The sequence below is a fragment of the Drosophila nasuta genome, chromosome 4, assembly GCF_023558535.2.
Source record: "Drosophila nasuta strain 15112-1781.00 chromosome 4, ASM2355853v1, whole genome shotgun sequence".
In the NCBI taxonomy this organism is placed as follows: domain Eukaryota; kingdom Metazoa; phylum Arthropoda; class Insecta; order Diptera; family Drosophilidae; genus Drosophila; species Drosophila nasuta.
The window spans coordinates 1,055,972-1,079,791 of NC_083458.1; the positions used below are offsets into that span (position 1 = coordinate 1,055,972).

The following is a 23,820-nucleotide window of genomic DNA, read 5'->3' on the forward strand; positions in this document are numbered from 1 at the left end:
CTAGAAAGTAGGCGCTCTCACCATACAAAAGTCGCAACCAAACTTTAAGGAATTATTAAGACTTTAGATATTCTTTTATGTACTAAAATTCTCAAGGTATAAATTACACTTGTTATTGGAATTTTGTCGATTATCTGAGTCTGAAGTCGACGTGGTAAAAATGTGAAACAAGCTTGATCTGTCTGCAAACATAACAGGTGCTGTTGAAAATAAATCAAGGTGTTTATACGGACTGACGGACATGGCTATATCGTCTCGGGAGTTGACCCGGATTAAGAATATATATACTTTATATGGTTGGATATGCCTCCTACATACATTTCCTGCCGGTACAAAGTTATAATACGTATTAAGAAGGGTACCCTTCTACCCTATGGGTAGCGGGCATAAACAGCACAATGCTGTCGAACCGGCCTGGCTCTAGTATGTGGTTACAAACATACATTTGTGCACATTGTATTTATATACTATACAAATGTACATCGCGCATTTCACATCACATAACTGCCTCACCTGAACCGACCAAACAACTTTAGAGCTCGCTGCGCAGACGCATAATAACGCTTTCTTAATATAGGTTGAAAATCTGGTTTAAGCTAGCAACTTGTTGGACTTTTCGTTGATGGCAAGCTAAGTTAGTTTTGCAGATATCGTCTGCATCGAGTGGTTGTGTTGTGGTCCGCTTTGGTAATTTTAAATGTATGTGTGTATGTTGATGGTGTGGTGAACGTGTGTGAGATTGCAGTAGTTCAGTTTGGTGTGTTTCAAAATGTGGCCGAACCTTTATTTTCACCAATATACTCATGCATATGTACATTGCATTTGTTCAAACATATGTTAATGCGGACTAATTGTTTAAAGTACCTAATTAATTCCGAGAAAATATTTATGAAATGTTTAAAAAAAAAAACTATACATATTTTTGTATTCTCACAGTTGCGAATTCGCATCAAGTTACGCAATAGTAATATAGTTGACCTACAAATTCCAGAATTTCCAAATATTATTTTTGTAGTAATTTCACCATTGTGCTATTTATTAAAGGTGCAACCAAAACGAAAATCAAAATCTCCAATAATACTAAGTAGAAGGGAAAGTAATACGGAAGTAAAAGGTGCTTGGAACTGTCTTCAGTCGAGAACACAGTTGAATGTAAGCCTGCCATATTTGACAAAATGTGTGATCATCTGCGTTCTCGACACCTCAACATACTGCTGGCTATGATTGGCTTAGTGGTATCAGCACCATTTGTATTAACACAAGTAAACGGTAAGTCATATTTGAAGTCATTAATAATCAGTTAAAAACAGTATCGCAGGAGCTCTTTCTTTCTAAATACAACAGAAGAGGCAGAGAGAGAGAGAGAGAGAGAGAGAGAGAGAGAGAGAGATACCACTAATGTAGGTGACCACAGAGTTTTCTCTGTACTCAAGACTTTTTGTCTATTTCGTGCATTGTATGTGTATAGAACATAGTTTAGTCATTTTGAGTTTTGTGGGATGAGAGTATTCTCACAAACCCAATTAATAATTAAAACTGAAGAAATTTAATTTCATGTAAATATTGATGTTAAGCAACAAAAAATTGATGTTATCCCAACTTGGATTTGAACCCAAACCAGGCAATGACTAATTTCATTTTATGTTTTGAATACCATATACTACATATGGACATATGTAAATGCGAATAAATATATGTTTATTTATATATACTATTTTTGTTTTAATATGTATGAGAAATTTTTTAAAAGTTAATTTGAAGGTTTTAAAGAAACTTGTAAAAATTTGGGTCGAACACTATTACCAGAATTTTTATTGCGTAGCACAATGTGCTTACATTAGTTAATTTACAATACAAAGTTTCGTATTGTAACAGATTTTTATCAAACGCATACATCTATTACTATGACACAATGTTCATCATTCGAGAAGAGAAAGCTGGTTGACGAGTTTTTATTGTGTTCATATTTCTTCAATATGTTCACAAGCATTTCTAAATACATAGTAGCTTAATGGCGGTACGGTCAAATAATCGAAATTAATTCATTGACAATAAACTTTTCATTCAATTATGAAAAGAATTTATTTATAATTTTTACTCATAACCTGTTTTACAACAGTGAGTGGATTTGTACTGCTTGTGAATTAATTTTTAGTATCACACGGATATACAGTATTGGATGTTTTTAATAGATATTAACGTTTTAAGATGAGGAATTCATTTACCAAAGCAAATTACGTTATGGTTATTAATGTAATTCACACACATACTATGGAAGGCATAATGGTTCCAATTTAAAATACGAAGAACAAAAATTGTTTCTTTCTGTCTTGATAGACCTTATACTGGTGATTCCAGTCTAAATATCCATACTCAAGTATAACATAGGACGATCCAGTGAGCCATACAAGAGTTTAGTAATGTAGGGATCGTTGAATTCTTTCGACCAGCGTTTTATGAATACAAATACCCTGGCACTATTTGCAGCAGATAGACTATGTTTATCAACAGTTGTGCTCCGGTATTCACTTTTCGTTTTTTGCATCTACCCTGGGGCAGACCAAAAGTGACTTGAAAACAGTTTTATATACGAGTACAAAGCCATTTTAATAAAGATGCTGTTAGTGAATCAACGAGTCAAAATCCTTACCAAAATCGGTGTAAATAACATATTTTATTTTCGAATCGTTGGATAACAATAGATGAGAACTCCAATAAGTTTGTGGAATTGAACCTAGATTTACCATAATGCTGGGGTTGAGAAGTCCCGCTGAAAACTTAGTTTGCACCTTTTCAAATAATCATAATAACAAAGATTATTATGAATGCCGAAAGTGCGGCTTGAGCATCAGAATTGCGGAGAAAATCAAAGCAAGTGCCGGTTTCCTTGAATATTTTGTAAAGCCTCGACTTACGATTTATTCAGTTCGATAATTTTTATACCCGCTACCCATAGAGTAGAAGGGTATTATAACTTCGTGCCGGCAGGAAATGTAACAGGTAGATGGAGGCATCTCCGAACCTATAAAGTATATATATTCTTGATCAGGATCAACAGCCGAGTCGATCTAGCCATGTCCGTCTGTCCGTCTGTCCGTATGAAACACTGGATCTCAGAGACTATAAGAGATAGGTTTTAATTTTTTTTCGACAGCATTTGTTATGTTTGCACGCAGATCAAGTTTGTTTCAAATTATTGCCACGCCCACTTCTGCCCCCCAATTCAAAAAAATCGAATAACAAGCGTAATTTTAAAATTAAATTTTAATTGTAGTACTTATGATTCCAGAAAATTTGGTTGTGATCAGAAAAAAATTGTCGGTGTTATTAAAGAAATACTTTTGTATGGGCAATAACGCCTAGTTACTAGGGGGTCTTAGTTGCTTTGGCTGACAATCTGGTATATTGTGCCGTCTATGGTATATTCTGAATGCGGTACTATATCGATAAACCAAACATACAATTTGGTATATTTTTAGTATTTTCGGTATATTTTGAAAATAATACCGCAATATTTTGCTTTTCTCTTTTTACACTCGACTGTAACTTTCTTAATTGTTAAGTAATTATACTGGACCTATGTGAAATACTTAATGCAATACATGCATCAAATAGCGAGTTCAAAGTATAATTAAAAAATTCACGCCAGGATCATGATCCTATACAATAAGTCAAATCAAATTTATATATACATATATACTTTATATGGTCGAAGATGGCCACTTTTACATTTCCTTTTGTCTTAGTCTCCGCAGAATGGCATTGAGTCGTTAAATATCGAAGTTCCCACTCCTGATCCGATTTTGGTGTCGGCAGAGTTGGGGATGGTTGAAGATTTTTTAATATTCACAACCTTCAATTAAAACCATCAGTCCTTTAAAACAAGTGTTCCGGCTGAACAATTTAGCCAGATTTGCTGCATAGAGTTGTGACCGGAACACCTATTAATCAAAGAATTTGTAGCTAAGAAGAAAAATATGCTTTCGGTTTCATTTCCTATCATCCTTTTAACTTCTTCACTATTTAAATGTAAGAGGCATTTGCAGTACACTTACTAACCTATATTTAAATAGTACATATATATTTTCCTTTTAATGGTATTGCGTTTACTGAAACATATAAATAATAACATTTCTACTAGCATGCTTTCTGATCGTGATTACTTCATAGTTCTTGGTGACTTTAATATTGCTGGTATCTCTTGGTACACAACCCACACAACTCCCTCCACAGCCTATGTTTTTATTGATAGCCTTTTCGGCCTATCATTGTTTCAGTTTATGATATTCCAAATTGTCTAGACAGGTCTCTATAGACCTAATTTTTGTTTTGGACCCTGATTCCTTTAATTTCTAGAGAACCTCTTCAATATTCTCTCCTGAAGAACCTTGCCATCACACTCTAGAGAGCGCTCTCGTTGTTTTCGTAAGACTTATTAGTCGATGCAAATCTTAAAAGTTATTTGAGTATTTTAATATGAGTATTTGTAATATTTTAAGAATAATAGTATGAGTAGCGGGTACTTCTCTGTCAAGCCTTTTACGTCTTTATATCGACATTAATAGACGCTATCGTCATTTTATAAAGTCACTGGTAGACAATTGATTAACAGAATGATTTAGTTTTCTATGAAAGGAAGTTAAAAACTATGTCTGTGTTAACGTACACTATAACAACAAACTACAGCTACAACAACAACTATTTATCAAATAGTGTCATTTCGAAAATAAACAAACAAGTCTATCCAAAAAAGTATCATCAAGCTCAATATTAAAATTTTTGGCAAAAGTATTGTGAATGTTTTAATCAAAAAATCATCCATTGGAAAGAATGAAGACTGCATACATACATTATTAAATATTAAATGTACATAATTTGTAGTTTGTATTTTATCAAAAATCTGAATGCCACATTAAAATATTTCACACCACTGAACCATTCGTCTATTAAATAAATGCAATTATTAAAAGAAACAGATGAACTCGCATTCTTTGCATATTTCTATAGCAACAATATCTCAAACAAAATTCTTTATTTTAAATTTCATATGCAGTCCTTCGACTCCACAGTTTTAATTATAGATATTATCATTTTTATTATTTTTATTGTTTTTAGATTTATCATATTTTTTCATGTAATCGCTTAGCCGATTCAGTGCGAATAATCTAAAGAACCGCACTTCTGAAAAATCACATCGAATTATGAAAATCGTTATGTTTAGTAGTATTTACTCTAAGTGCATGTGCTTGAGTGATGTGACATCAAAGTCACATTATTCGAACAGCTGCTCAGGGGTGGAAAAGAGGAGATTATTATTCTTTAATTGACTTTTCTTCCTCCTCCTACTACTACTGCTCCTGTAGTTATCAATCTAATCTTTTTTTTTCTTATTTTATGTTAAGAATTTCAAAGCACTTTGAAATAATTTTATTGCGCCATTATTTTTGAGTAGAATATTCTTAAATATTTTTTTCCTCGCCCACTTCCGTCCCCGCAATTTAAAAGAAAAATGAATTGCAAGTGTCGTTTTAGTTACCTATGTCTCAACGTTTCCTAGTTGAATATGGTTTCGATCATTCATATTATTAACCCGTTAAAAGCTCAAGTTAGGGAGCCCGGCGACAAAAAATAAGCTACTTAAAGGCTACATTTTGGTGTACTGCATTGTACATTGGTGTACGACCATTTGCTTCTAAGCCTGATCCTAGAATAGTGGATGGAACTAGATCTATCTATTCGATTTAGGCACTTAAAGCATATCGATCCCTATACAATGCACCCGTTTGGGTGGTATAGCAAAAACTAAACGCATCCGAACAGAAGAAATCGATAGCAGAAAAATTAATAATATAACAATATCGGATTATTACCCGATTCCAGAAAAAGGCAACAAACTCAGATTTATAGAAAGAATTTCACTTGATAACTAAGGATTTTCATTTAGTCATAGGTGCGGCATTTGAAAAGAAAGGTAAACCCAATATTTTTATATAGCGCACACTCAGCAAGGCTGAAGAAAACTACGTAGCTAACAAAAAGATGTTAGCCATAAGGTATGACAGATTAAAAGTTATCATTCTTACCAATTTTAAGAGGTTGATCATATTATGTGAATAATGTATGGAAATTAAAAGAAGCACTGATCCACCAATATTATCACGAAATTTAAACATCAAATATCAGCGAACAACTTGAAAACAATAATGGAGAAACAGAAATTAATAAAGAATTCTGCATTTTTATTAATATATATGTATGAAATCAAATGCTATAATAAAGGCAAGAATATGAGTTCAATAAGTTGAGTTATTGACATATAAAATTAAAATTTTTATAGATGAATAAATTTTATAAAATAATAGAATAGGTAAAAACGAACGATTATATCAGAATTAGAGTTAACTAAATTTCAACGTATAATATAAAATGAAAAACTAATGTTTATTATTGTTAAAGAACTGTTGGTTTGGCAAAAACCAAAAAAGCCTCAAATATTAAAGAAATACTAAGTATTTATACACGTGCGCAACGGTCACGGTCACCAACGTCCAAGGCAGCAACATAGGCAGTAAATTTCCATTACGTCATAAGTTTGTTATAATCCAGAAATCAATAAAAGCAGCTTTATTTTTTCAAATGTAAAAACAAAAGGAATTTTTGTTTCAGGTATGTGGAAATGTATGCGATTTTGAGCTAACAAAGCATTGCAAAGTTATTCAACTTTAATTCTTGGTTGCTAAAATATTAATAAAAATATTAGTACTCAGAAAATCCAAATATTTATATAACAACAGTCTACAGACGAATGTGAAATACCCGCCACCCATTTTAAATACAAGCAGTGCGGTTTTCAAAATATACCATTGAGTACAAAATATACCAGGTTTTCCGCCAAAGCAAATTGGACCCGCAAAAAATAAGCGTATTCCCCATATAAAAGTAAAGTAAAATAACGTATACAATACATAGTTGTACTTCATAAGCGCGGCTGTAACTTCTACAATAAATATTTTAAGAGGTCGGATTTGATTACTTGTGCCTGTTACATACATTTCCTGCAGGTACGAAGTTAAAATACCGTTCTACCTAATGGGGTAGCGGGTATAAAAATAGTAATAATCATACAAGCCAATACAAATGCAAGAATATCTTTTTTATTAGATTGTAGAAAATGCGCAGAATAGTATAGTATAGATTAGAATAGATATGTTGATATGTTAATTAAATATTAAATTGGTGTTTACTTTTTTTCAGATGAGCCAAATATTATAAGACCAACACCAGCTTTTCGTCTAGCAGATGGTAAGCCGAAAACAATATCTCGACGGTGTGGCATCAATTCTTTCCATAAATGTAGATATGTATTGTAAAATTAAGAAAATCAAAATCTAGATTTCAGAAATAATATTATTTATATTCTTACGTTATCCCTACTAGTCATGCCGCCCATCTTCAAGAAAGATAAATATAATAATATATAATTATATATACCATAAAATATTCATAAGTATTCATAGAAATGAAAATGTAATTTCAAAATTGCATTATGTGTATATAGTTAATTTATTTCGTTTGTATCTTTTTCTCTTTATTTCTTTTTATGTAAATCAATTCATCATCTATCTATGCTGTACATTCTGGACATGTGTTGACTTATCTTTAACCACTTTTTTATCTGTACTCAACGTATGTTTTTAATTTTGTATTGTATATATGTACACTTTACTATCATCTTACCTTTTTCTAATTTCTTCTGTTATATTTAATGCAATGTGACTATTAGATTTAACAACTGTTTTATTAGTCAATAATGACGGGGTTGGTCGTTTAGGGGATGGTCACGTACACGGTCGATATCTATCAGTTCGGCCAGAGGTGGGTCTTTTAACATCCACAGCACGCACATTTATTCAAGAGGGCATTACAACTGAATATGCCACACAGGTGCTGGGCACAACTTTAGAGAATGGTCGTCTGTATGCCCAATACCTAAAAAAAAAAAGTTCCAGAGTTCTCTTTGAGAATGGTCATGAAACATCACTGCAACCATCGCTGGCTGTTCTCACGAGCTGGGTGGGAGAGGGAGATACAATTCATACACATAGTCGTTCGTATATTCAAAATCACAATGATTTATTTAATGTTGATGCGGCTGATTGGCGAGCCATAGAAGACAGTTTAGATGATATTTCTTCTAGCCACATCCCAGTCTCTGTCGAATTTGTTGGCAACACTGATTTTCCTAAGATACAAGATTCAGCACAGGTATTGCCATCTACGACAACAAAAACTGAGAACATTTTAGACCGAAAACAAGCCGTTCAAGGTGAAGTGCATTCACGCAACCACGGAGAAGGAAAATTGACCGCTAACAAAGTGCTGCCAGTGGGTGATCTGCCAACTTTTACAGTAAAAAAATCATTTCGAGCCCAGTGGCTATCATGCAAACGGTCAAATTCCTCCAAATGTATTCGAAATCAATGCGGATATAGATGCAGAAGAAATACGATCGGCCAAAGAATATTATTGGCAACAGCAGCAGTCTGTACAACTGAAACAAAGTGAGCATCATCTTCTAAACTTGCAAAAGGAACGCCTGCTTTCAACTGTCACATATTATGGATTTGCCGATTTTACAACAGTTGTGGGGGATAGCGTTATTGTATTTTCTCCAAACACCAGACCTCCAATACATTTAATTGGACATGTGACATCTATAAAGGGTGTGGCGACACTTCAATCTACACCTGTAGAAGATGAAAAATTAATTTTAAGTATGACCACAGCAGCAAATGCGCCTTATTTAGATAGAGCTCCTAATACTGTACCTGATGAATCAAACAAGGCAATGGAAACTACAGAAACCATCATTGAAATAAATGAACCTCAAGCCAATTCGACTTATTCTCTGTCTAGTATTGAAACATCTCCAGTTCATACACCTGATCTCGATTTGCAAAGTATTGAAAACGTCTTATCGCAGCAGTCTGGAGAATTGGATAGCAGCATGGGGAAGTCTATGTTATCATTGCCTACAGATCAAGAAATCTTTGAAATCTATGCATCATTGACGAAAGCAGAAGCAAAGCAACAATCTATTCCTTCGAATACACAGCCAACTCGTGGTGGAGCGACAACAATTTTTGTTGATGACGATCCGTTTGCGAATTTTGCGGAGCCCTCAAAAATACTAACGTCTAGTAGTGATACAAATTTAATAAATGAGGAGAAGGTAACATCAGAATTACATCTAGTGAAAGCTACCGAAGGCAACGAAAAATATAGTGCGATTACTACAGACATAGACACAAATACTGAATTACCAAATCCTATTACTACACAATTGATACTTGAGTCAACACAACTCTCACCACTTCCTCATAACTCAAATGTGTCGACTTGTGAGCAGCAAAGTTCTCAAATATTCCTTACTCAATTTCCGAAGTTGATAACTATTTTAAGCACTCACGTTCAAGAAAAGAGCACTCTAATAGAGACTAGTTATTCCTCTTCGTATGATATTAAAGAAACCACGAAATATTACTGCATACCACCAATACTCCAAGTATCTGAAACAACATCAGCAACCAAATTAACTTCTACAACAGGAGAGTCAAATTCAGTATCAGAAGCGGTGTCGGAGTTTAAGCCAGAGGCTGAGCTAGTGTCGCAGACTGAGAAAGAGTCGGAGACTGATAACATAAGTACAATGAATGTGTTAGAACGTGATATAGAACAAATCGATGAGACAACAATAGAAACGACATCAGAGGAATCTCTAATCAAAATTGAAAGCTCAACCGAATACAGCAATGTTGATGAGGATTACGTGACTGAGATTGAGAATGAAGACTACGATAATGACAATGATAGTGAAAATGGACAGAATGAAATTGACGTAATCTTCAAGACGCTATTCACAACCTATACATATCTGACAACATTTTTTGAAGGCGCCTCGACTGCTGTGTCTAGTCACACTGAGATAGTAACGAATGTGATTACATCGATTGTAGGAAACTCCGAACGGCAGAAAGAATCAATATCCACAAAACTAGAGTCTTCATCAACAACAACGGCTACCGAGATGGTTGCATTGACACCTTCTAAATACGTAATACAAAATGAATTCGATAGGTTGCTCCACTCGAGTGCTTATGATTTAGAATCAAATTTCGATGAATTGAGCCAGGCAACTTTGCAATTGGATGATGCCAAGTACACAAAGACTTTCTATACAACCTACACCTTTTATACAACTATTTTTGCTGATAGTGCATCGGAAATCACATCGCGTACTGAAGTATTTACAAATTATGTTAGCGAATTGCTATCTGAATCTAGTTCGACAGTGGACGTTGTTATAATGAGTACGTCCCCTAATGTTGTTGCAGTATCAACCGCAAGCATTGCTGTATCTAATAACAATAATAAGCCAGCTAAAGAAGTGGAGGAGAAGGAGGAACGTGAAAAACTGAGATTTGTCACAGATGTTCGTACAAGTAGTTCGACTGGCAACCATAAACAAGTCATCGGTCAGTTGTTGGTGAGCAAGGATCAAACCATCGAAGATCAAGTAAGTTCAGAAAGCAACACTGAAGAGATCTTACCCTCGGAGACTCTATTACTGCAGACAAGTTTCACCACTTTTACCTTTTACACTACCATGTATGAGGAGGATGTCACCAATGTGGTGAGTCGACTAGAAACCGTTACGAATATTGTCACTGAAACTGTGCAGCCAACAAAACTATCTCAAAACCAAGGACAAGAAGATGTAGCCACGTTGCCCATCACATATTTTACAACATTCACATATTGGACCAAGTTGGCCAAAGATGGTGAGATTACAACCATTAGCCGAGAGGAAACCATATCAAACGTGATTGAGCCAACAAAGCAGCAAAGCATTGAAAGTTATACTAATATGACCGCTACAAAAACAATCACAGAAACAACAACGCTATTCAATGCAAGCAATAGTCAAGCAAATGCTTTCAAAGATTATGCGGATGCAATTACAACTTTTTTATACGACTTACACATATTATACAACGTCGTATGATAACAATAATACTGTTACAGATTCTAGATTAGAGACTGTTACCAATATTTTTCGACCTACTGATTTTTCCATTTCCAATGTTGAGCAATCGCAAACAGAAATATTGCCAGAGATAAGTACGTCAATGTTAAAAGTCGATGCGAGTAAAAGTAGTTTATCGAACTTGATTTTTTTATGACTATAAGCATATTATCGATGCTGAAAGCGTAAGCACATTGTATTTCACGACTAACATTTATGCATCGATTAATCAGGACGGCACCACTGTAGAACTCACCAGCAGTACATCGCACCTTCATGTTGATGAGGAGAAAAAGATGTACTTGGCTACTACGAATAGTCTTATAAGTGCAGTATCTGATAGGTCTACAATTGCTGATGGGGATGCCATTTCGTTGCGACAATACAAAACCGGTTTGGTGCGATTAATCGAAGGAACGCGCATAGGGAATAATACGACTACATTATACCAGTCTAAGGTAATTGGCACTATTATCGACAATCGCTATGCACAGATTATCGAAAGTACGTCGAGTTTTCTATTCGAAAACCAAATCGAGCCAAGTGCAACTTCAAATTTAATGGACAGTATTGTAATGAGCGTAACTGAGAGTCTTCTCACATTAGTGGAACATGATTACAGTATGATGGAGCATCATGGCTCTACTGAGATTAATTTAGATGAAGAGGAGAAGGATATAACTAATGATGAGGATCAAGTTGAAATTGAGAATTCAATCGATAGCGATAACAATCTTATTAACGCTCAGGCAAAACCTCCAGAAAAGAAACGGACATTTGCACCTGTGATTCGCCCATTTGCATCTCGGAACAGACCAATCAATCGATTCGCTCCCAAGCAAAAAACACAAAGTGCAAGCAGCGCTACAATAATCACTAGATTAGATATAACACCAACTATTACGGCAACACCAGCGCTAAAGTCCGTTGGTCGGTTTAGTTCGTCTCGAAGAATTCCCACATCAAATGTACCCAATAATTTCTCATCCCCTTCGCGACGACTTTTTGGACGACCCATAAAACCATCGAGTGGAGGAACATTTAGTCAAATACCTAGTAGTAATATTCAGGGAAGCAGTACCATTTCTACTTTGCCAAGAAATCGCTTTGCATCTAGCTTACGCACAGCACAAACCTCGAATCCTTCGAGGCGTCTCAGCTCATCTTATCGAGGCTCCAGTAGTACTAATAGCTATCGTATCTCAGCACTAAACCGCAATAAGCCAACAATTGCCATTAGCCCGACATCGATTGCCAAAGGCAATACCGATGTCAGCGCTGAAGCTTTGTTGGAGGAGGAGGAAACTTACGGCGACGAATCGAATGCTGAGGTCTACGTTAACTCTGATGATGATGCTAAAGCCAACGAAAATGCAAGACGACAGCAAAATCCTCTTTTACGTTTTAGACGACCACTTAATCGACCTAACGGCTTTACCCTTGCCAATCGTTCGAATGTAATTTCTGGTACAAGTACTTCACCTCGTAGAAATTCGTTGTCAGTTCGCACTAAATCCACAACGGTGACACCAACAACAACTACTTCGACTACCTCTACAGCGAGAGCACGACCACGCAGTTTCCAAAGGCCCACAATTACTAATCTTCAAACCGCAATCCGTTCTAATAATAAACTTTTTCCACCGCGCGGACTCTTTCAAAAGAAGACAGAAAAACTGGACGAAACTGGTTCGAACCTAAAAGAAAATGACGATTCGGAATATGACGATGATGAAGAGATGGGAACATTTACCGATATAGTTGAAGATGGCCAGGATAGTGATAATGGCAACAATCGTCGTCGTCGTTCCCAAAACAACAAAAAAACTCTTTCCCGACGGCGTCGTCAGACTGCAGATGTCTTGAATCGTAGCCGCTTTAGATTTCGTCGACCTAAGACTACAACTTCTGAGGAGCCACCGCAAGGAGTAGAAAACCATGAAGTGACTGAAGGCCCGAGTACTAATCCCCGCTTAAAGCAAAATGCTCGATATGGTTCCCGTTTCCAGACACATTCGCAGCCATCTACAGGAAATTCGTCATCGCAATCATCTTCCTCGTCTGTTAATCGGGGAGCTATACGGCCAACGCGACCCACAGCCTCACGCATGCAATTCACGCTGAGAGAGAAGGACAGCAGTACTGTAAAAGGTACTGCTAGGCAGGGTAAGGGCAGTAGTCAATCGTCCACATCATCTTTCCGACGTCACCACCAACCACCTGCAACATCGCTGCGTCGTGTAACAACTAATAGTTCACTTAATTCGCGACGCATAAAAAGTTATGCGCATCACAATCACAATGCCGTCGAACCTCCCAATCAGCGTTCAGCAAGCACATCTCGCTCAAGGAATAGCAATCGAAATCGGAGCTCCGCAACGCGCGGAAGAACGTCACATCGAAACGATGATAACAGTTTAACAGATTTGGACAGCGTAACGATCACGGCGACCCATTTAATACCAGCCGAGGTCACTATTCCTGTCATAAATGGCCAAGTGACCGAGTACAAGAACATTGTTACAGGCAAACCCAGTTTAGAAGTGCTTTCACCACATCAATATACACAAATCTTGGGCAATAACGGTCAAACGTCACTCTACTTGACTAGAGAAGATTCCAGCATTAATGCGGCTGGAGTTACGGAACTAACGCGATATTTGCTACACAATACGATGACAACCACGGTTACATTCACTCCCACAACAATTCGTGGGCGCAAAACGTCTTTCTCCCACATCCTTCCATCGACTATATACACGGTGGAGAATGTTGTAACGACGCTTCAACCGCAAATATCCGCAAATGCGCCTTTAGCAAATATATTGCTATCTCAGTTGCTATTGGGAAATATCAATTTGCCGGCTAATCAATTACTGGGCGTTTTAGGTCAACCAGCTCAGGGATCTCTATTAGCTACTGGGCTGTCACTAGAGCAAGCACCTGCTGCACAACCTCTACCACTGACAGAGTATCGTACACATACATCAACTTATGTAACTACCATCTATGATGGCAAATCAACAATATTGCCAATTACATTTCAGGGTAAAAAAATTTTAACAACCGTCTTTGATACTACAGCACAAACAATAACAGCAACAGAATATAGCATTGATACCATCATTAAAACGCCCACAATACAACAGCAATTGCAGCAGCAGCAGCCTCAAGTGAATAGTTTATTGCTACAACAATTGCTCTTGCAACAACAACAACATAATCAGATACCCCAGCAAATATCCAATACTGTAATGCCACAAATATTCTTGGGCGATCATCTACAAGACTTGGACGGTGCAGACGCTTTAGCCGATGCTGTTGCCCATATGCGAGATAACATCGACGATATAATCATAACAGAGCTCGATGGCGACCGTAAAAGCAGTCGAAAGAAATCAAGAAAGTCCGAAAAATCTCAAAAACGTCAAAAGGCACAGCCAGCAGCTGAAGAGGAAGAAGAGCGCAGTGTGATAACTCTTTATGTTTCTGGACGAAGACCTGGGGAATTTAGCACCATCTTATCTACCGTATATAATGATCATACTAGCAGCTTGCATAAGAGACAAATTCAGCAAACTGCTACCATGCACAGCGCCGCCGATTTGTATAAAGCTGGTGCTAGTGAACAGAATCAAATGATAATAAGTTTGGGCAACTTTGAAATGGCACAGGAAAAAGGAAGTAAACTTGATGAATGCCAGGGCAACAGCTGTCTGATTCGGAATTTAAATACACACACAGCTTCGTTAGAGAGTATTGTCGGCGATGTCGATTCGTGGTATGCATCCAAATCCAAGAAACAAGCAAAAACATTAACATTTCGTAGTCAAACTACCAGCCAGCTCAGTTCCAAATTGTTGCTCAATATTTTTTAAAAATAGCACCCATAAATTTCATTATATTTTACTAGAAAGCGCTGTTCCCAGATGGGCATAATTTTTGACGTGCAGAAAAACAATATATATATAGTACATACATATTTCTCAAGTTCCACAAATTTTAGAGTGACAATTTATGGCAACCCTTATAACCTTAAAATTTGACACAAAAATGGTAAAAAAAACCAAAATTTATGGCCACACCACTGAAATATTTGCCTATTAAATAAATACAATTATTAAAATGAAACTGATAAAATCACATTCATTACATTTTTCTATAGCGACAATTTCCCAAGTAAATAATATTGCAACTTGGTTGCAATATTTTTTTTATTTTAAATTACATATTCAGTCTTTTGACCCCACAATATTAATTAATGATATTCCTCTTCACGAGAAAATGCCAGTTTCTCTTCACTTTGCCGATGTGATTACAGAATAATAGGTTGTCCATTTTGCGCGAAAAACACGATTTCGTGCATCTGAGAACAGCGCTTAAATAAAATATATATATACATACATATGTATGTATATATATTATGACAGTCTAAGCGAATACTTATGTAATCTAACATATGTACGTATCTACATATGTATAACTAGTCAATAGAATGGATTCAACAATTTCATGAATATTTTTTAGCCCAACAGCCAAAGAAATAACGTGTTGTAAAATTTAAATGTACTTGTACCTGTAGATCAGCTAACAGATATTATAATATCGACTCGATAAACCACTTTATTAAAGGTCGACTGATACAAAAATTCATATCTCATTCATAAATGGAATCAGTAAATCGGAATTTTGCTTAAGTAACTACACGCTGGCTACATTAAAATGAATGCGTTGAATTAATATTTTGGAATAAGTGTACCTGTTTTTTTTTTGTAAGTGAATTACATTATAGAGCAATTAATTTGGAATATACTACAATTTTATGTTTTAGAATATATTTTACTAGCCAGCTTGCCCGCAGCTTTCTTGTGTTGCATATTGATATACATGTATGTATGTACATATGTACATATTTTTAACATCTAAAATTTAAAGTAAATTGTAATCTATTGCCTCATACATTAACAACTTTATAAAAACAAAATGGAATACAGTTGCCAGATTGGCCCAATTAACATTTCAACACTTCCTCACAGGTATTTGCTAGTATGTTATCAAGATTACAAAGGCAAACAAAAGTCCAAATGAAAATTAAGAATAGTTGGATGAGGCCTAGTAACATTTTCTGTTGCATTTACTTTTCACGGAAATTTTTAATGAATAACTTAAGATTAAATTTATTTTGCTTCTTTTTATTCAAGTAATATATAAAACAAAAATGTGCACTACTTTTGTCTATGATAACATATATTTAAGTTTATTTACATTTAAATACATATGTATATGAAACAATAAATAAATATAAAACAAGAATGGTTTAGTCGAGAATACTCTGTTTCATGATACAATTACAATCTCAATATAAATTTAAATGATATATCGCAAGTTCTAAACATTTCAGAGTGACATGTTTTAGCACTTTTTGGCACGGAAATGGGAAAAAACCAAAAAAAAAAAATCATGCCCACACAATCTGGTCGATTTTGTATTTCTATGGCGACCAATACCAATCACATATTATTGCAACTTTGTTGCATTTTTTGAATTAAAATTTAATGTTATATTGCGACTCCACAATATTTCTTCATGAGAAAATCCCTTAGACGCATTCTGTTAATTTTTTTTTTTGTAAATTATCCATCTTGGTTCTTCTCTTGATTTTGCTGATATGAGTTTAAAATAATATGTATGTAGGTTGTCTATTTCGAAATGTGTGGGGAACTGTTAAAGTGGCATCCACATTCAGTATCGGAGTATCGATACGTTAAAAAATGAATGATTGCCGCAATAATTGAAATGTGTGAGGTTTACCAATTATGGGCATAGGGCTACCAGACTCCCTTCACTATTGATAAAGGTGTCTTTACTTTTTATATATTTGTCTATGTGTTTATAAATTTGATTTCTCTCGGTTTCTGGTCGCTTAAATTGAATCCATTTTCTTCACTCCCAATGTAATACGAAATTAAGTAACAATTATAATAAAAAATGCAACAAGCTTTTGAAAATCTATCTGATTTTAAAGATTAACAACGCGTTTTTAATGTTATATATTTTATTTCACAACTTATGTGTAGTTTATTATAATATTCTTAGAAATAGTATACAATTTTTATAATTTTTAGGAAATGTTATCTTTTACGTTATTGTCTAAAACACAAAATTTCCCAAAATTCAAGCAAGAAGTATTATGTATAAGAAAAATATTAAAGAGCATATGTATGTTTATAAGGTTGGAATTAATTAAAATTTGTATATTGTTGTTTAATATAGACAAATCCATTATTTCTAAATAATCCCGAAGCTGTGTAGATGTAGTCAATAATTTTGATTTATGCGATTTTTGTTTATAAATAAACCACTAACCATACAATACATAGATGCGTCAAGTCATACAACCAAAACGTCTCATTAATAACAGAATTATTGCAGCCCCAGTCGGGCCGTGTGCTGCGATTCGAACACCGAGCCTCTTCGGCTCATTCGAAAATTCGAAGTTCTAACGCAGCGCGCAGCGTTGAGTTCAGTCGCAGATCAAATGTGGAGAGATGAGCACGGGCGTATTTCGTTGCACTCTGCTTTCGTTTCTATGTATGCGTGTATGTATCTACATGCTCGCCTATGTCAGTATGTGTATGCATGTGAAGTAAACTTGAAAGGGAATGAAAAAATTTAAGTCGCATTAAAAAAAAAACAAAATATGCACATATTCTCGTTCGGGAGTTGAACCCGGACCCACAACACGTTGGGCTTGCAAACCACCAGCAGAGCCAACGCGGTCCTTGTGCAAGTGCCATTTAACCGCAAACACATAGAACGCGAGCAATTGTTGTTGTCCTCTTCTTCGAGACTTTCGTCGCGGCAAAACAAAATTGTCGTGCGCTAGCTGCTCGTTTGCGAGGCAACCGCACGTTGCAAAACTTCACATGCATACACATACTGATATAAGCGAGCATGTAGATACATACACGCATACATAGAAACGAAAACAGAGCGCAACGAAATACGCCCGTGCTCATCGCTCCGCATTTGATCTGCGACTGAACTCAACGCTGCGCGCTGCGTTAGAACTTCGAATTTTCGAATGAGCCGAAGAGGCTCGGTGTTCGAATCGCATTAATCCTCGCAATAATACTGTTTTTTAATGATACCTTTTGGATGTATGGACTTGACGCATCTATGTATTGTATGGTTAGTGAAATAAACAGACTTGTACAGTTTTTGTTGCGACCTTTCAATCTGCAGTTCCCAGCACAACACAATTTTTACGCGTATCGATACTCTTGCGAAATATATTACTTTTCCGCGCGTCGGAAATTTTGCTCATCTGGGTACGCAATTATTAACAATAATTATTCTTTTTGTAAAAAAAAACATAATATCAATAAAAAAACATCAAATGGTAAAATTTGATTATAACAAAATTATTGTTTATGTTTTATAATTATGTACATATATATAACGTAAAAGACGATTACTTACAACTTACAATCACTCAATAATTCACGGTATTTGTTCAGCTTAAGTACGTAGATTAATTATTATTTGGACGTTGACGTACTAACGGCAGTACCATCAAGTGGCCCAGCGATACCAAGCACGGGCTTGTTGACGCGCGGACAAAACAAAATAAATTTGTGAACAGCATGCATTAAACGAAAACCCCGAAAAGACGCTGGACAGCTAATTAAATTAGATTAAAAATATGTTAGGATATATGTATAAGAAAATAAAAAACAATGAAATACTCGATAAATATGCTAATAATAAGTTTTTGAGCAGAGGAATAGATTTACTAGAGCAAACTACGTTATTGAGATTATTATAGTTCACACACAGAATACGGAAGGGATTATGGCAAGCAAAGTTAGTAGATCTACGTGAAATGAGAAGAGGAAGAAAATTTCGAGTGATCCTGACAGGAACTGCAAAACTAATTTGACTTAACAGCTCCAAAGAGTCTATTTCACCATTAATTAGTGTCTGTATAAAAACAGCACCTTGCATAGTTCTACGGTCAGAAAGAGAAGGAAGGTTTAAAAAAGTCTACTGCGATACGGTGGTAATCTAATATTAGGATTCCAATTTAAACTACGAAGAGTAAATAATAAGAATTGTTTCTGCACCGATTCTATCCTATCTTGATAAACCCTATACTGGGGATTCCAGACAAGAGATCCGTACTCAAGGATAGGACGAACCAGTGAGACGTACAAAGTCTTAGTGATGTAGGGATCATTGAACACTTTCGACCAGCGTTTTATAAATCCCAGAACACCCATGGCCCTATTTACAGCAGCATAATATGTTTATCGAATTTTATAACAAATAGTTATTTAACTGGGAAGAACCCCTACAAAAGGTCAAAAACTTACACTAATTGCAGTTGAGATGTAACATATTTACTCTGCACCAAGATTCTAGACGATTAAGGTCACATTGTAACAGTGAGCTCGCAAGACTATCATTAAATGTCAGGGAAAGCTTAACGTCATCGGCGTACATAAGTACACGGGAATGCTCAATAACAGAAGGAAGATCATTTATGCACAAAGTGAACATTAGAGGATCCAAATGACTGCCCTGGGGCACACCAGAAGTGACTTGGACACATTTAGATACAAAACCAGATGTCCGAAATCGCGTTTTTTTAGTGGTGTGACCACCACTTTACTTTTTCCGCGCAAAATTTATTTACACAAATTTTGCTAAAGACTGTGACTCTAATTGTCTATTTCACAGGTAATTTAGTTTCTTTATCTAGGCACAGCACTGCATCTGAATGAAAGTTGATTTGTACATATGTATGTAGGTATTTCTAAATAATATAATATAACTAAACCGACAAATTAAACTTTTTGTTTTGCGCCTATAGTATGAACTTTAAGCTAATTGTTATAAAAAATGTTATAAAAACAGGATGTTTAGAATAAGTTGAGATGTTGGGTCCGAAAAAAAGTTAATAAGGAAAGTTGATGCACGGAAAATACAAAAAGATAATACAATTAGACGGCTGAATATTCCTTGAAACAAGTTATGTTCAATGGTTTGCATAATGGATAACAAAAAGTAATGTAATATTATTTTAATCTCCCACCACTTCACCACCAGAAAACGATAATTTAATATTAACAAAAACTCTGCCTTTTTGTCGCTTTTGAAATAAGCAATGAACAATTTCCGCGAATGATCATGTGGAAATGATACTGAATAGGTGAATAGATTCAATTGATTATTCCGCTTCACAGTTTAGGCAACATTATTTTAAATTTCTTTGCAATTCTTTAAAAAAACCAGTCGAAAAAATGAAAGGAAATACGCGGCATGAAACAAAATGCTTAAAGATTGCCAAGATGACCAATTTGAACAATTCGATTCTTATAGAAATATGATCTTTCTAGATTTATATATACTTATACTTTTTAAATGACCTCAGTGCGCCTATTTTATTAAATTCCTAATTTTCGGTTAATTTGTATCTATTGTTTTGATATTCTTCTTTTTTAGCCTGAGCTTGTTTATTTTTTCACCCCTAATCATCTGTTCGCGTGATGCAGTTTTGGTGTAAACACTTGCGCCATAGAACTGCACAATTGAAGAAGATGGTCTTGGTCGAAATAGAGTATGAGTTCATCAGTTTTTTTCAATAATTTTATTTATTTAATAGCTGAATGTTTAAGCCATCATCTCCGTTAATATGTGCCGATGGGAAAGCATAATCGGCCTTCTTGCTCTGTTAGACATGCATAGGTCTGCATCCACTCTGCCATATGCTCGCAAGATTCCGTATTTATCCAGATACGATGCCAATCTTCTTCTACCGACTCTTTGTTGTAAAGAGCGCGCAACTCGTCCGGGAACGATTAGCATTGTGCATGTCGTACCAACAAGTGATCCGCGTCTTCACACTCATGCATGGTCGTTCGAAACGCTGTACCCAAACAGTGATCATTATCAGACGCGTATAGCTCGAGAATCTCAGAAAATAAATGAAAAAAGGATGTGATTAAAGCAAACTTACTGGGCATATCCTCATCATCGTTGCATATATCACTCAGTGTTTCTTCTTGTGGCCAACAATCAATGGGATATAGCAGGATTTTGGGGCCGTTCAAGTCCACGTTTGATTGCGAAGACGCTGAATCGTCAGCCATTGGTACCTTACGCCAGAGATGTCCGTTGATTTCAAATCTCTGCCACACGGTTACCTACAAATTACTTGTATCGGCGGTCCATACAAATATGTGAAATTGCATAACTAACACCTCTCCTGGTCCAAAATGGTATCGTGGACATCGAAATTGCTCCATGGTTGCGATTTCTAGACGCCATTTCTGAAAGACGTAACTAATTACATCTGGTATAGATTCATTCCAGTGAATTCCTCAACGCCAAATCTCTCGGAGCAACAATTTGGCGGTAGTCATAAAGCAGCACAGAAAACCCAAAAGATCGAACGTTGATATAACAATGCTGAAAAACTCCCTTTTGTAAGAGTTCTTTGCCAGTCATCGCGCTCTACGGAACCATGTCGAATCTAACGTTAAATTCATTCATTTTTAGCTTAATTTAATCAGAGTGTACACTACGGCTTTTGAACTGGATGCAAATTGGCAGAACTCGAATCCAGCTTCGCCATGTATCGCTCTCACACGCGACGTTACATCGATAGCTTCCTTTTCGTCGAAGTAGTTCTAATCAGTTATGGCTTTGACCGCACGATGATTCGTGTGTTGGCGTTCCAGCGCATTTATCGTCTTCACGTAGAGTTCTCCACTCGGTGAACAAAGACATCCAGATCTCGTTGGTCATCTCCACCACGCAATAGAATTTGTTGGGCACATCTATCCTGTGCTCGTATGATTTGGTAAAACATCTCCTTGAAATCGCCGCAGACTCCGACGGCTCCTTCTCTGAATTGAAAAAAGGAGCTGGTAACTGGCTTGTAGTGTTGTGGTATGACATCGGTGAAAGCACTCCTCTGCACTCCTTTGTTGGGCCAAGGACCAGCCACCCGAGCTTGGTGGCCGATGCATAGGGCCTGTTTTCAGCGAGTTCTCTACTATCGATTGACCATCCCAAATGAGCATGATCCAGTCCAACCAAAAGCTTCGTCACTGCATCATCGAGTGTCTTAATTGGAAGACACTCATTAGGATCAATTCCATACAAATCTCTTCGATGCAAGTTCTGAATCGATAGTTGCAGGTTCTCTGGTAGATCTACCTCCAAACCTATTTATATTTAGCAGTTAGGTTCAGCTCATTAATTCGTCGACCATTATCGAGACGGATGAACCTTCTTCGAAGAGAGCCTACCTTTCGATTGCCGACTCCGTATAGCATGACTAGCTGTATTCGAAAGAGCAATCGTTGCCGCCTTGGCGCATCTCACATAGCGGTCCGTGCACTCTTGGACAGCTCTCGGCTGTGTCCTTCCAACCGTATTCCTGCTCGAGCTCGATGGCCGCGGCTTATTCTCATTTTTGTTTTCGTTCACTTCTAGCGGCGTTCTCCTGGAGGAATTCCACGTCTCGTGCAGCAATCTGTGATGTCGTCCTTGACATCCATCCACCTGACATTTGTTGTCTGCATCCCTCATGCACGAGAAACATAGACGATATTCTCGTACAAATCGCCATCGAATCGATGAAGAGGTCTTCTTGCCCATCGCATATTGAGCATTGCTTGCTCCAACGTTGCTTCTGTCGGTCTGTACTCAGAGTGCAGAGTGCTGGCATGCCTTGCCCATTCAACTTTCCTTGCTGGAGGCAGCTTTGCGACCAGTTTCTTTATTAGTGTCGGGTTGCTCAAATGCATTTCTCCATTTGGTAGCGATTGTAGAAATGCTGCAAGGTGACTCACGTGGCTGGCAAATAGCACGGTCTTTGCCCAGTTGCTGTTGCCTGCATATCTTGCACGCTTTGAAACTGGCTTCATATGAGCTATTCAGGTCGTCTATGCCTGAACCACTAACCATACAATACATTGATGCGTAATTTCATACAACCCAAGCGTATCTTTAAAAACAGTATTATTGTGACCCCAGACAAGAAGGGCGCTGCGATTCGAACACCAGAGCCTCTTCGGCTCATTTCGAAATTCGAAGATCTAACGCAGCGCGCAGTGTACGTCACACACTCAGTTCAGTCGCAGACCGAATGCGGAGCGATAAGCACGAGTGTATTTCGTTGCGCTGGGCTTTGGTTTATCTGTTTGTGTCTATATTGGTATGTGTATGCATGTGAAGTTCACATGCATACACATACCAATATAGACACACTTCACATTGTGAAGTTTTGCAACGTGCAAAACATGTTGTGCATCCGAACCATCAGCAGAGCCAACGCAAACATATAGAACACTAGCAATTGTTGTTGTCTTCATCTTCGAGACTTTCGTCGCGGCAAAACAAAATTGACCAGCTGCTTTTTGCAAGGCAACCGCACGTTGCAAAACTTTGCATGGATACACACACCAAAATAGGCGAGCATGTATGTAGATACATAGACGCATACATACAAATGAAAGCACAGCGCAACGAAATGTGCTCTTGCTCATCGTTCCGCATTCGGTCCGCGACTGAACTCAGTGTGTGACGTACGCTGCGCAGTGTTGCCAGAATTTCATGAGCTGAAATAGCTAAATTGATAGAAAAATATACTAGAAATAGCTAAAAAAAATATATAAAACTGCTGAAGAAATTGCTAATTTTTGTGTGTTACTTTTAAATGG

The 23,820-nt window shown here is 36.5% G+C and overlaps 3 protein-coding genes across 4 annotated transcripts; 2 read left to right on the forward strand and 1 right to left on the reverse strand.

Annotated features, from left to right (window-relative positions):
* Positions 1 to 347: 347 nt before the first annotated feature.
* On the forward strand, positions 348 to 8,569 carry LOC132794850 (uncharacterized). The gene is made up of 4 exons (XM_060805095.1): positions 348 to 699; positions 1,045 to 1,269; positions 7,255 to 7,302; positions 7,784 to 8,569. The coding sequence occupies exons 2-4, from the start codon at positions 1,176 to 1,178 to the stop codon at positions 8,563 to 8,565; spliced, it is 924 nt and encodes a 307-aa protein (XP_060661078.1). The 5' UTR covers positions 348 to 699; positions 1,045 to 1,175; the 3' UTR covers positions 8,566 to 8,569.
* Positions 8,570 to 8,758: 189 nt separating this feature from the next.
* On the forward strand, positions 8,759 to 17,106 carry LOC132794852 (mucin-2-like). Its single transcript, XM_060805097.1, is given in 3 exon segments — positions 8,759 to 11,026; positions 11,028 to 11,235; positions 11,237 to 17,106. Coding segments are annotated over 3 exon segments (6,186 nt in total). The 5' UTR covers positions 8,759 to 8,776; the 3' UTR covers positions 14,965 to 17,106.
* Positions 17,107 to 21,247: 4,141 nt separating this feature from the next.
* Positions 21,248 to 23,655, reverse strand: LOC132794851 (uncharacterized). Of its 2 annotated transcripts, XR_009633340.1 has the most exons (3): positions 22,405 to 23,655; positions 21,671 to 22,320; positions 21,248 to 21,604 (listed from the first exon to the last, which is right to left on the reverse strand). XR_009633340.1 is itself a non-coding variant. In XM_060805096.1 (2 exons), exons 1-2 carry the CDS (start codon positions 22,754 to 22,756, stop codon positions 21,785 to 21,787), a joined length of 888 nt encoding a protein of 295 aa, XP_060661079.1. In that variant the 5' UTR covers positions 22,757 to 23,655; the 3' UTR covers positions 21,248 to 21,784. The 2 variants fall into 2 exon arrangements, 1 of the variants encoding a protein (XP_060661079.1); XM_060805096.1 differs by having other exon boundaries at positions 21,248 to 22,320.
* Positions 23,656 to 23,820: the final 165 nt, after the last annotated feature.

Coding starts and splice junctions, on each gene's coding strand:
- LOC132794850 (XM_060805095.1), top strand. CDS start 1,176: ATGTGTGATCATCTGCGTTCTCGACACCTCAACATACTGCTGGCTATG. Junction 1,270..7,254: donor TGTATTAACACAAGTAAACG/GTAAGTCATATT, acceptor ACTTTTTTTCAG/ATGAGCCAAATATTATAAGA. Junction 7,303..7,783: donor AGCTTTTCGTCTAGCAGATG/GTAAGCCGAAAA, acceptor TGTGACTATTAG/ATTTAACAACTGTTTTATTA.
- LOC132794851 (XM_060805096.1), bottom strand. CDS start 22,756: ATGGGCAAGAAGACCTCTTCATCGATTCGATGGCGATTTGTACGAGAA. Junction 22,321..22,404: donor ACGGAGTCGGCAATCGAAAG/GTAGGCTCTCTT, acceptor AAATATAAATAG/GTTTGGAGGTAGATCTACCA.